The 14,060-nt window shown below is 39.9% G+C and overlaps 1 protein-coding gene across 1 annotated transcript in view; it reads left to right on the top strand.

Annotated features, from left to right (window-relative positions):
* The first annotated feature begins 3,762 nt into the window (after positions 1-3,762).
* Positions 3,763-14,060, top strand: part of Cpo (carboxypeptidase O) — a 50,752-nt gene continuing 40,454 nt past the window's right edge. Inside the window, 1 exon segment of the mRNA XM_052750599.1 lies at positions 3,763-3,792. Within this exon segment, the coding sequence (XP_052606559.1) occupies positions 3,763-3,792 (30 nt within the window).

The raw sequence follows: 14,060 nt of genomic DNA on the forward strand, positions 1-14,060 counted from the left end.
CTTGGGTGGTAGAGCAGAAGGTTCTGTTGGAAAAGTAGGTGATGTCTGATACTGACTGAAATACTGCCCGGCTGGGAAAGCAACGGAAACACACCCAGTGGCTGGTTCCCAAGTGTTTGCCGTTATTGCCACTCCATGCCCAGGCAGGTTGCCGAGGGGCCTGCAGACAGCCAAGCTCCTCTGGGAATCTCCCCAGCCTCACATCTTCCTCCTGAGCTCCTGTCTCTCCATTGTTAGCTCTGGAGAGCCCACACTTCTTCCCTGCACCTCCTTCTTTCTGATGATCCGAATAGAAGATATGTCAAGGCCAATAGGGAGCCAAGTCTGTCTTCATAAAAGGTTGATGGCTTTGCCAGTGCCACATAGTAAACTGGAAAAAAATAGGGCAAGTGAGAAAATGACTTGGGGAACACATTTTCTTTCTTGTCTTACCTTTTCTTAAACCAACTAGTGTGCTGTTCTACCTAGTTAGTATATGACTTTCTGTAGCTTGTTTGGCCATGTAGAATAACCTCAGTGATTCCCAAACTTCACTTTTGTTTCTGCATGTAATTACCTACACAGTCCACAAAGGCCTCTGTGGCTCCTGGTGAATTGTATTCATTAATTTTTTTCCCCTTGTCCTAGAATCTGGTTGATGTGTTGATTAGATCATGGGAGAATCAGATGGCAAGATAGTATTAAACGTGGAAAAGACTTAGAGTGGGAAGTGGGTTAAAATCATTATAAAAGACAATGAACAGACAGAAAGCAGAGTGTGGTAAAGGGAACCTTCTATCCACCATGCAGATGTGTCAGATGTGAACGGGAAGAAGAAAGGAGAATTGGATAGTAAGTGTCCTGGCTAGTGTTTTTTGTCAATAAGTCAGAATCATCTGGGGAAAGGAACCTCAATTGAGAAATGCCTTGTGCTGGCTGGTTGTCTGTCAACTTGATGACAGCTAGAGTCATCAGAGAGAAAGGAGCCTCAGCTGAGAAAAAGCCTCCATAAGATCAGGCTGGAGGCAAGCCTGTAGGGCATTTTCTTAATTAGTGATTGGTGGAGAGGGCCCAGCCCAATGTGGGTAGTGCCATCCCTAGGCTGGTGGTCTTGGGTTCTATAAGAAAGCAGGCTGAGCAAGCCAGAAAACAGCCCCTGCAAGTGGCCTCTGCCTCAGCTTCTGCCTCTGGGTTCCTGCCCTGTTTGAGTTCCTGTCCTAACTTCCATGATGAACAGCGATATGGAAGTGTAAGCCAAATAAACCCTTTCCTCCCCAACTTGCTTTTTGGTCACGGTGTTTCATTGCAGCAGTAGAAACCCTAAGTCATGCCTCTATCAGATTGGCCTGTGGGCAAGTCTGTGGAGGTATTTTCTTGATTAATGATGAATATGTGAGAGCACAGCCCACTGGGGCAATTCCACCCCTGGGAAGGTAGTTCTAGATTATCTAACAAAGGTAGCTGAGCAAGCCAGTAAGCAGAGTTCCTGTGTCTTCATCTTCAGTTTCTGCTTCCAGGTTCTAGTCTTGAGTTCTCCCTGTGACTTCCCTTAGTGATGGACTGGGACAGGAAAGTGTAAGGTGAAATAAACCCATTCCTCTCTAAGTTGATTTTGGTTATGAGTAGATGGACAGATGGATGCATGGAGAAATCTGTATCTCTGCTCTTGTCAGAGAGGCTTGACCCTCTCCAAACACATGTAAAGGTAAGAGTGCACCTTATTGTGAGAGACCACATTCTTCTTCCCACTGCTAAGCAAGTGCATAACTCAGATCTTCATTCAAGAGAGAAACTGTTTCTGGTCTCTGGCGATGGAAGTCTTGAGAATCTGAGTCAGTATTCAGGCTGAGACAGTGAACCACATGAAGAGCCCCCAACAATGACCAAGCACAGCGTGGAACAGGGCTCACCATTGAAGCTACCAAGGCAGGCTGCCTCTAGGAGCATCTTGTCAGAGCCAAGCCACAGATGGGAGCCCTTCGTAACGTTATATCTTAGTTCTGTTGCAGATTCTCAAGACTTCCATCGCCAGAGACCAGAAACAGTTTCTCTCTTGAATGAAGATCTGAGTTATGCACTTGCTTAGCAGTGGGAAGAAGAATGTGGTCTCTCACAATAAGGTGCACCCTTACCTTTACATGTGTTTGGAGAGGGTCAAGCCTCTCTGACAAGAGCAGAGATACAGATTTCTCCATGCATCCATCTGTCCATCCACTCATCGATTCAGTTGCTGCTTTAGATGATAGTAGCATATCCGTTGAAGTGAGCTCATTCATCCAAACCCCTAACCACACCTGGACTGCCACGAGCCTGCCATAGCTCTTGCTTGATTCTTGCTAGTGCTTTACATTACTGTCAAATCCATGTTCTAACCTCTTTGATTCCATGGTCCAGGCACAGTAACTGATGAGGTTTACTATAATGTCCTTGTGTTCAGGGTCAAAATAGCAACTAAGTTGTGGCAGAAGTGGCCCGCTGACTTGGCCACGTGCCTTCCAATTCCTAAGCCACTGAAGCTGTTTGCTTTCAAAGTGACCCTGGCCTTTGGTGATATTTCATAACCACTTTTCTCCAACTATATGGCAACCTGCCATGCATTGTGGAGTTCAGGGAAATCACAAACAGTATTTTGAGAGCACATAATTTTGGAGAATAAAGATGTTAGCTATGTGTAGGGTTTGGCAGGTAATAAAAATAATAATAAATAAAATAATAATAAATAAAAAAATAGTTATTATTTTTTATTAGGAGTATTAACAAATATTTCTGCCAACTAGAATTTAGTAGTCCTTTAAATAAGGTGTTTGTAAGGTCTTTTTTTCATCCCATTATTTAATCAATCAAAGAACACATATCGGCACAGTAGGAACCAATTCTCCTGTGACACACATATCCACTTCCCAACAGTGTTTATTTTTTTGGCAGGCTTTCTCTCATGGGGCTTAAGGAATCACATGTGTTTGTAGGCATTTTATCAAGTGGTTTAAAGAGCATAAAACTTGCAGTCATAATTTTGGGAGTAAATTTTATTGTTATGGCTTTAAAATACAATCAAATAAAAGCAAGAATTCCATTAGTAGTTGAATATTGTGATAATAGAGTTGAGAATAAATTTTACTGCTATAGGAACTATAAAACAGCAATAATAAAAACACTATTATTGTGAATAAATTGTATTGAGATGACTAACTAGAAAGCTATAAAACACGACAATAAGGGATAATCTAATCACCAGGAAAGACGTGATAATAATTCACCCCTGTTAGCAAGAAGCCTGGGGTTCCAGCTCACTGGCCTTGAGGCTCTGGGTTACTGCCCACATTCCATAATGTTACAGAAAGATAATCTTTGGCCAGTGGGGTTGGCAGGAGCCCACATATTAAAGTAAAATTGGACATGGGGATTGGGGAAAATCCAATTATCAGCAAGTGTTAGGAAAACCCTGTGTAGTAATGCCAAATGGCCTCACAAGGCACTTGAAAAAGAAATGTTTACAGGTTTCTACTGACAGTCTTTCTGTATTATTTGACTCCGTGTTTTCATGTATTTAAAATGTTTTATTTATATTATTTCAGAATGACTGAGTAGAATTGCATTGTGGGGGCAGGGGAGCGCTGTGAGCTTGCTTTTTATATAAAATGCCCGTGCACCTTTTTGCCCTGTGTTCATCTTCATCCCATCCAAGTGTGCACAGAATGAAAAGAAGACCCTCAGGTTCTGGGCCCAATCGTCTGTGAAGCTGACAGCCCCATTAAAACATGTACTCCAGCATTCGCAACACCAATGGTCCTGTCCAACCGTGTCTTTCCTCAGGTGAGGGCAGGAATGCTGTGGGTGGTCCATTTTATCCTTGTTCTGAGTGTCAAAATTTAGATCCCAGACTTTTGAGTTAACTGTACTAAGGAAATGTGGAAGATCGTCACCACACAGAGCCCATTAGTCCTTTAAGGTTAGGCTTTTGCCGCTGCCCAAACCTTACTCTTCCCAGGACCCTCCTCTCATTGGATCTGTTGGGGAATATTATGTTGCATTTGTTTAACTTTGTGAAGCTGCGTTACCGTGCCTGTCTAAAAACACCTAATGGTCTAATAAAGAGCTGAATGGCCAATGGCAAGGCTTGAGAGAGAAATAGGCGGGGCTGGCAGGCAGAGAAGATAAATAGAAGGAGAAATCTGGGAGGAGAAAGGAGGAGCCAGAGAAGGAGAAGAGGACTCCAGGGGTCAACCACACAGCCACACAGCAAGCCAAGGAGTAAGAGTAAGAGTTACAGAAGTAAGAGAATGGGAAAAGCCCAGAGGCAGAAGGTAGACAGGCTAAATTAAGTTAAGGAAAGCTGGCAAGAAACAAGCTAAGTTAAGGCCAGGCATTTGTAAGTAATAATAAACCTCCGTGTGTGATTTATTTGGGAGCTGGATGGGAGACCCCCCAAAAGAATAAAAAACAACCAACAACGTGGATCTGAAGGTTTTTTTCTTATCCAGTCTTTGTCTGACTCTACTTTTTAAATGTTTGACCCAGTTATTAAGTCCCACAGTCTGAAAATGTTTTCCTAACACAGCTTCTTGTGTAATAGCTCCTTCAATCCTCTCTGTGTTTCATACTCATCTTAGTCTTGCTTAATTTGACCTGTAGTAGACACTTTACTTTTACTGGTCACTGAGACTCTGCTATGGTCTCTAGGTCGGGAAACATGGTAGGGTGTCTGATAGGATTTTGTTCCATTTGTCGGTTCTGGGGACCTTGGAACCTCCTGTATGCTAGGCAAGTGCTCTTCCACTAAGCTAAATCCTTAGGTCTTGAGCTAGTCATTTATATGAGACCAGGTGTTGGGGGAAACCCATTTAGAAAGGGACATTTCCAATGCTCAGATATGAAAAGAGCTGGGTTTAAGAAAATGATGTGATACATCACAGCAAGGAAAAGTATGAGGCTCAGAGAAAGCAATGGACTTTGGAGGGGTGAGTATACCTTTATCTTTTAGGACTGCTGGTTCCTGGCAGACTAGGATGTGATAGGTGAATGGGAAGTGGGAAGATGGGCCAACTTGTGATTTCAGTTACTTAAATGGAATATTTACTTCATGATCATCAGAGCTAGTTCCTACCCATGTATATCACCTTGAGATGGGACTAGCTAAGAGCACTAAAGGTTTATCATTGAGCATTACCCTTAGAATCCTTGAATAAATTTCTAACAAGCATTTCCTAGTATAATTTGTGACCAAATACCACAAATACCACTATTTTATGAGTAGGAAAAGGAAATTATATTAAAATTTTTCTCTCTCTTATTTTCATAGTTTCTTAATTAGTAAATCACATGGCTCTAGTTATGAGGAAAATGTTTAAAATTGTCAAATAATTTCACTTAGTGATAGTCATTGTTAATGTTTCTGATAGATAGCTAATTATGTTTAGAATACTATTGCTGAGACTTTTCAGTTAAATCACAGTAATTTTCCTATGGCAGTCACGATCCATTTAAAGCATATTGCAATTCTTAATAACATTCCATCGTTTAGTTAACTTTTATTTTCACAATTTTACAAATAATATTATGATGAACAGCCAGCCAATTTCTTTCACATCTTTGAATAGCATACTCCAGTATAAGTTATAGGAAGTGCAATTACTGGGTTAGGAAAATACGTTTAAGCATCTTGCTCTAAAGTGGCTTGACTAAAGGCTGTGCCAGTTCATGCATTCAACAGCCAGGTATGAAAGCATTTTATTTAAGTATTTCCAACTTGATATGTAAAAACTCCTCACTATTCACAGTCTTTGCATTTCAGTGGTTTATGATAAGGTTAAACAGTTTATCTCCCTTTGTACTCAGTTTAATATTTTTGTATATTGCCTGTTCATTTACCCACATTTTGGTGATTTTTCCTATTCTCAGAGGATCATAATTTCTCTAAACTTACAATATACATTCAACTGTGTGTGTTTGTGTGCAGTTGTCTTATAAGATATAAATCAACCTTGATCATGCCTAGCTCATTATTTCCATCCTTGGTGTATTTTTGTGAAATATGTACGGTTTAACTGCTGTTTCCTCTTTTGCTTCATGGTTAAACCAGTTGAGCAACAAGTCTGCTCTCACTGACTAGAAAGATCCGCCTTGAGTTTCACTACTGGAATCTGAACACTGTTAAACAACCTGTGAAACCATGTAGAATTTTCTTTCTTATTCTTACCTTTTATTTGTGTGGCTTAATACAAACAGTTCATTTATCTTCATTTCTGAGATTCCTCATCCATAAATTAGAGACGACACATACATATCTCACAGGGAAAATATGGAATTGAAGAGGCTGCTTAAAAACATCAAGTGGTAGGACTGGGGAGATGGCTTAGTAGGTAAAGTGCTTGCTGCTTCAGCATGAGGACTTGAGTTAAGGATACCCAGGACTCATGTAAAAAGCTGGATGTGGAGGCGTGTGGGTGTGGTGGCATGTGTTTGTGATCCCTGTGCTAAGAGGTGATGAGAGGTGGATCTCTGGATGTCACCAGTCACCAAGCCTAGCTGAGTCGGCAAGCTCCAGGTTCTGTGAGAGCCTATCTCAAAAAATAAGTGTAGTCCTCACCTCATATCAAGGAAAATTCTTGGTGTAACAGATGGAGACCATTCCAGAAAATCACAACCAATCAAATGCAAAGTCCCACGGGATACATCTCCAAAATGCTCTCACACCTAAGGTTCAGGGAACACTGAGGAAGAGGAGGCAGAAAGATTGTAAGGTTCAGAAAGGAGAAGGGATTTTGCTGTGAGATCGTGTCTTCCAGTAATGTTAAAAGCTACACGCATACAAGTTCCCCAACATGACTGCCTACACGTGAGCTGAACAATAACAACACCAAAAGGCATGCTGAAGCAGACAAGGGAAAGCCCATGAGGCCTCAACCCTACACAAAGAGCTATACACAACTAAGAGATTCTGAGAGCGGGAGAAATAGTCTTCTCCAGAGAAGAGCACACCAACTGATTACCCAGTTCCAAATACTCAGCCATGAAAATGTACATACGAGTAACCTAAGTGTATACATATATGCATGTAAAAACAATTAATGAAAAATGAAGCCATAGGTTTGAGAGGGTTAAGAGGAAAGAAAGGGAAGGAGAAAAATGATGTAATTATACTATAATCTCAAAAATTTAAAAAAAATAAGGTGGAAAGATATTGAAGACACTAGATATCAATCTCTGACCTCTAGACACACATACACATGGACTTATATACATCTACATGCATATCTTCATATACACAGAAACAGATACATACACCCCCATTTACCTCTATATTACAAATATATAGATAAATGATAGATAGATAGATACATAGATAGATTGATTGATACATGATAGATAAATGATAGAGAGTCTTGGCTCTTACACATCTTTTGACACAGAATCCCTGCCTCTGGAAATCTTTACTGAGAAAATGGAGTGTGGAATAGTTTTATGCATCGGGATACAGCTTTATTTACAATATAAATATTATAGTATTAGGAAATCAATGTCCCATATTAGGCTATGTAAATTTCATGGGTAATGTATGACACTTGGATATTGAATTAGTTAATTTTTAATTAACTTGCCTGAATTAAAATCACCATGGAAACACATTTCTGGATGTGTTTATGGAGGTGCTTTCAGAAATGTTTAATGAAGGAGTGGTTTCCCCTCTGAACATGAGTGCTAGGATACCATACCTGGGGTCCTGGAACATATAAAGGGAGGACCCCCCTAAGCACTAGCACTCATCTGTGTCTGCTTCCTGAGTGTGGTTGCGATGTGACCTGCCACCTTGCTCTCTACCATCTCACATTCTCCATCATGCTCAATGGATGGAATCTCTCTCTCTCTCTCTCTCTCTCTCTCTCTCTCTCTCTCTCTCTCTCTCTCTCTCTCATATCTATATATTTGTAATGTAGAGGTAAATGGGGGTGTCTGTATCTGTTTCTGTGTATGTGAATGGAATACATGCTCAAACTCTGGATTGAAAGAAAACTGTTTTTCTTCCAGTTGGGTTGTCAGGCATTTTGATGCAGCAATAAGAAAGGCAACTAAGACGGGTGTTCACTCATTAAAACAGTAACTGTGAAAAACATTCAGTAACATTGAAAAATCATGTTTCATACTACAGGATAAATGCATAATATAAAAGATAATGGCACACGTAAAAAAATAAGAGGAAAAAATTATACCAAAATGGCGGCAAAAACAACCTTTGGTTAATGGTTTCTTTTCCTCTTTTGTCTGCTATTTTTCATCTTGCAAATATTCTACAATAACACATATAACACTTATAAAACTTACAACACTTATGACATATATAGCACTTATATATATAACATATATAAAAGGGAAAGATTGCCTGCTGTGCCCAGGGTCCATTTGGAAGTGAATAGGCTCAGGTAGCGACCTTAGAGAATAGGCCAGCCAGTGGCAGACGGCATATGAGGAAAGCAGTTCAAAGCTCCTTGACCTTGTCCTTTGGGGTGTTTTTATTTTCATTAGTACTTGCTGTGCTAAACTAATACTCAAACTGGACATGATGGTGTACTCCTGTCACACCAACGTTTAAGAGACTGAGGCTAGGGAGTCACATGTTTGAGGTCAGCCTGGGCCACATGTAAAACCCTGTCTGGGAAAAAAAATGTCTAATAACACTTTCACTAAATCTTTGAGACTTTCATGTAACATATTTTGATCGTATCTGCCCCTCCCCTAACCTTCTCCCATATCTACCCTCACCTCACCACCCACCCAACTTTTAGGTTTAGTCCCCAATTTTTTTTTCCATTGAGTTCAATTTGGGGTGCTCAACTAACTAGTCTTGGGAGCAGAACCTATCCTAGCATGTGGTCAGTCTACCAGGACTCACATCATTCAAGAAAACTAACTCTCCAAATGCTATCAAATGCCAGCATCTCCTCAGCTAGTAGCAGGATTCCATGCTTACCTTCCCCCATCGATGCTGGGGTTTTATCTGGCTTGAGCTTGCCCAAGCATCACGCATCCTGCCATAATCACTGTGAATTTATATGTGCAGCTACTGTTGGTTTGAAATTATATACCGCCTCTGGCTCTTACAATATTCCTGGCCCCTCTTTGTGAGGTTGCAGAGCTTTGGAAGGTATGACACAGATGACCCATTTAGGGTCAAGCACCTTTCAGTCTTTTACTCCTTGCATATTGGCTAGTTGAAGGTCTCTGTGTTAGTTGATGTTGTAGTTGGGGTTTCTGTTGTCGTGAAGAGACATCATGACCACAGCAACTCTCATAGAGGAAAAGCATTTAATGGAATTGGCTTACATTTTCAGATGGTCAATCCATTATCATCATAGAGCAACATGGCGGCATGCAGGCAGACATGGTGCTGGAGAAGGAGCTGAGAGTCCTATATCTTGATTCGAAAGCAAGAGGAAGTGAACTGTCATAGACACAGGGCAGTATCTTGAGCATCGGGGATCTCAAAGCCTGCCCCCACAGTGAAACACTTCCTCTAACAAGACCACACTTGCTCCAACAAGGCCACACCTCCCATTAGTGCCACTCCCTTTGGGGGCCTTTTTCTTTCAAACCCACATTTGCCATCTACTATAAAAAGAAGCCTTTCTGAAGATAGTTAAGAAATATATTGATCTATGAGTATAGCCATAAATCATTAAGAGTCATTTTCACACTAGACTAATTTAGCGGAATAATAGTATTAGGGACTATGACCTGTCTAGCTACAGGTTCTTGGCCCTATTAGCAGTGCCAAGAATGGATTTCATCTCACGGACCAGGTCATAGAGTCAACCAGGAAGTGGTTGGTTTCTTCCATATTTGTGCCACTATTTCACCAGTGGGCATATTTTGTCAGACCGGTCACTGTTGTAGCTTACAGTTTTCATAGCTGAGTGAGACTGTTGATTGCTTTTCTCCTTCCGTAGCATGCAGAGCACCTTCCAACACCATGAAATCTAGCCAGTAGGCATGAAACTTCCAGGTGAGTTTCAGATGTTTTCGTATTCTTTGACCCAAGTAGGTGGTATCTTCAGCAATAGGCTCAGGTTCTTCAGAGTAATCAATAACATTGACAATAGCCTATAATGTTTGGGTGTCTGTGGAACCACACTGGACAACTCAAAAAGAGATAACCCATTCCTGGTACTGGAGTTTTTATCTGTTAATATGTGGTATCTAGTTGGGATATTCAACTAGATGTGTGTTTTTTGTCTAAAAATTTTTTAATCTTTTAAAATTGGCTTTTTTTTTACTTCCCTACTTTAAACATAGATGAGTATAACTTTTGAAACTCTCTTCTCTAGAATACACTAAACAACAGTTTAAAAACCCTAACATTAAATTATTATACACACACACACACACACACACACACACACACACACACACACACATACACTTCCTCTCTAAAGTATAACTCTGTAAAAATCATTGGAATTTTGTGATTTAAACCAAATGGCTTGAAAGTATTCTTCCTATTTGACCTCACTCCTCTTCTTGGGATGTACTCAAGGAAATCATCAGAAACGAGAGCAGAAATTTGCATAACTTATTCGCCACAGGACTACTTACAATAGCTCCCACTCACCCACCACCCCTACAATGAGAAACGGTTCTATCCTGCACAGAAGAAAGAATTTCAATAAACAATAGCACACAATAGATATTTACTTTCAAGCGTTATATGGCCACTGAAAATAATATTTTAAAAGAGTTGTCAATGTGAAGAAATGCTTCTGGTAGGATATAGAATATAATGGAGTGAGTATACATGTCATACATAAATATAACCAGTTGAAATAGGTGCATAGACCAAAGGTTGACAGGAAATGTGCCAAAAGGGTCAACATTATTTAGTTTGGGAGCATGGGAGTATTGAGATTTATTCTAACATTTTTACAATTTTTTTCCTGCTCCTTTTTCTCCATACTTTCTAATTTTTCCATTTTAATATATGTTAATTTTATAAGGAAAAAACCTGAAAATACTTTACTACATGAAATATTCATGCTACTGTTTCTTCACTAAGTATTTAAAGTATGAAATTTGCCTCAACATTTGTTATTTTTACCTCTTTATACATTCCAGTTGAAATTCCACCAGCCCCTTCTTTGATTCAGTGCTTACTAATAATGTACCCCAAAGGAGCGTTGTCTCTGTTAAGCATTTGGTGAATGTCTCCTCAAAAAGAATACATAAAGTACATAAAGGACAATTACCTTTTCATTTGCTCAGTGAGAGGAAAGTGGAGATAACTTGTGAGCAGGGGGGGTGGGGGGTAGGGGGGGTAGGGGGAGGGGGGGTTGGTAATCAACTTTTCCTTTCTCTGTTGACATGTGTTATGTGTCATGCAAGAAACTCGGTAAACATTCGCTTAAACTCACTGTTAAATATTTTGAGTTCTAAGTCCGGAGTTTTTGTTTCTTTTACATAAAAATCATAATAACTATTCATCAGAGGCTGTCATTGAAATTCCAGACCATTATGTTTTACATATTAGATGAACCCCCCTATTAAGTGCTGGATTCCAGAAGCAATAGGTATTTGCTGACTTCAGTTGGTGAAAAACTGAATGTTGGGGCTGGAGGGGTTTGTTTGCCTTTATTCAAGTGATTGATTGTGTGTGCTGTGACATTTTTTAGAGGATTACAGCCACTCAAAGCACAGCACATTAACAATGGGAGTCCTGCTCTTTAGTGTACCCGTGGATACACCCAGTGAGACTCCTAACCCTGGATTGAAAATATCCAGTGTGCTGACTAGTTTTATGTCAACATGACACAGGCTAGAGTCATTTGGAAGAGGGAACCTCAATTGAGAAAAGACGCCCTCAAGATTGGCCTGTGGGAAAACCTGTGGTGCATTTTCTTGATTGATGATTGATGGGGGAGGGCCCAGTTCCCAGTAGCTGTGGCCACCACTGGGCTGGTAGTCCTGGGGTCTGTAAGAAAGCAGGCTGAGCAAGTCATGGGGAGCAAGCCAGTAAGCAGCTCCTCTCTATAGCCTCGGCATCAGCTCCTGCCTCCAGGTGCCTGCCCTGAGTTCCTGTCCTGGCATCCTGAATGATGAACTATAAACTACAAGATGAAATAAACCTTTCCTCCTCAAGTTGCTTTTGGTCAGGGTGTTTTCTCGCAACAATAGAAACTCTAGCTAAAATATCCATAAAATAGAATTTCTTTTATACTGAGCAGGTCTAAAAACATAAACAGCTCCATATAAACTCTTTTAACATTGTGTTTGGTGTTAGGGGTAATCTAAAGATGAGTTAAAGTGTTCAGGAGGAGGTGGGTAGGTTATATGAAAGCACAATAGCACTGCATGTGGTGCTTCTAGAACTAATCTCCATGGATACCCAGGGATGGATTTGTGTCCTACTCCCAAACAGATGACTGACGAGGCAAAGCCTAAACATTTACTGAACTACCTGAAGGGAGGATGGCCATCCACAACCCATATCCCTGCTGCTGCTTTAAAAACAACCTCAGAGGCCTCCTTTCCCGGTGGGGCCTCCACAGGCAGAATGAACGATGTGAGGAAACATGAGAGGAGACCCAGAAGGCTTTCTCTTCATTTGCCCCTCTCCTCCCCTTGCAAAAGAATAATTACATTTTTTAAATAACTTCCTTGATACTGATCTTTATGGCTAATGTCTTTGTTGTTCAAATCAGCAGCAGCTACTTAAAAATGTTTAATCTATGTAACTAAGTCTTCAGGGAAATAAAGCATCGATAGCGTTTGTTCTAAAGACCATTGTTATTACAAGGAAAGCAACAGTATGCATATGAATATGGAAGTCTTAAAACGGTCCCAGCCTACACAATTGCTAATGGAGTATTGGTTATTGCTAGCCAGATGTGAGTTCAAATTCTCCTTTTCCGGGCTTTGATATACTTTGCATGCCATTAGACTGGTAGTCAGCCACAAGATCACCACACCTCACACTTTGCTATTTCAAGGCTGTGCCGTTTGGCTTTTCATATGTTCATGTATTAAGGAGATTTTTTAAATCAAGAAAATAAATAAATAAATCTTCGTATTACTATTACCTGTCGCTGCTTTGTATAAAGTGGTTAGAATGCATACATGCTGGGCCGTTGTATAGATACATCAAGCACTGGGAGATTCGAGCATGGACTGTTCAATGAGGATTAACTAGTGCTCTTGCAGAAGCTATTTACGGACTTGTTAATAACAACATAGAATGTGTTTCTGAAAATGTATTTATATGAATTTAAACACACTACGAGATATTTGTCTTTTTCTTTATAAACTGACAGTATGTTCCATAAAGCATTCAACTTCCATATATTACTTATACCAATATACATTTTACATTGAAAATTTTCACTCTGAGGCATTATTGCTTATAAAAAAAAACACAACGCATGGTAGATATTCTAAGATAACTTGAAGAGATATATTGGTCTTCATCTACTACAATTTAAATAACATTTGTTTCTTTTAATCTACTTTTGAACCTCCTTTCCATTATTTTGGGTATTTTTTCTTTTTTTTTTTGGTTTTTCAAGACAGGATTTCTTTGTGTAGCTTTGGAGCCTGTCCTGGATCTCAATCTGTAGACCAGGCTGGCCTCGAACTCACAGAAATCTGCCTGGCTCTGCCTCCCAAGTGCTGGGATTAAAGGTGCACCACTACCGCTTTATTTTGGGTAATTCTTTAAACAGTCTTACAGGCTTCTCACTTGTTCAAGCTAAATATGACAAAATTCACTCAACATCTGATAAAACATTTATAATTTTGAAGATAAGGAGCTGCTAAATTCAAACTATTAATAGTTGTATTGATAATAATTAATGGTAATAAATGTAACTACATTTTTGAGTAGTATAATTAGGTGCAGAAACTGAATTCTATTTGGTAGTTGATTTTTAGTACATGATTCTAAATAGCAGTGGACCTTTGTTGTATTTGTCTATTTATCTTTGTTGCTTTTTATTTTTATGCAGTCTCTTGCTGGGTAACACAGGCTGGCCTTGAACTTGTGATCCTCCTGCCTCAGTCTCTTGAGTTCTGGAATCATAGGTGTATGCTCACCAATTTGA

The sequence above is a fragment of the Peromyscus californicus genome, unplaced genomic scaffold, assembly GCF_007827085.1.
Source record: "Peromyscus californicus insignis strain IS unplaced genomic scaffold, ASM782708v3 Scaffold_21__1_contigs__length_65335640, whole genome shotgun sequence".
Taxonomy (NCBI): domain Eukaryota; kingdom Metazoa; phylum Chordata; class Mammalia; order Rodentia; family Cricetidae; genus Peromyscus; species Peromyscus californicus.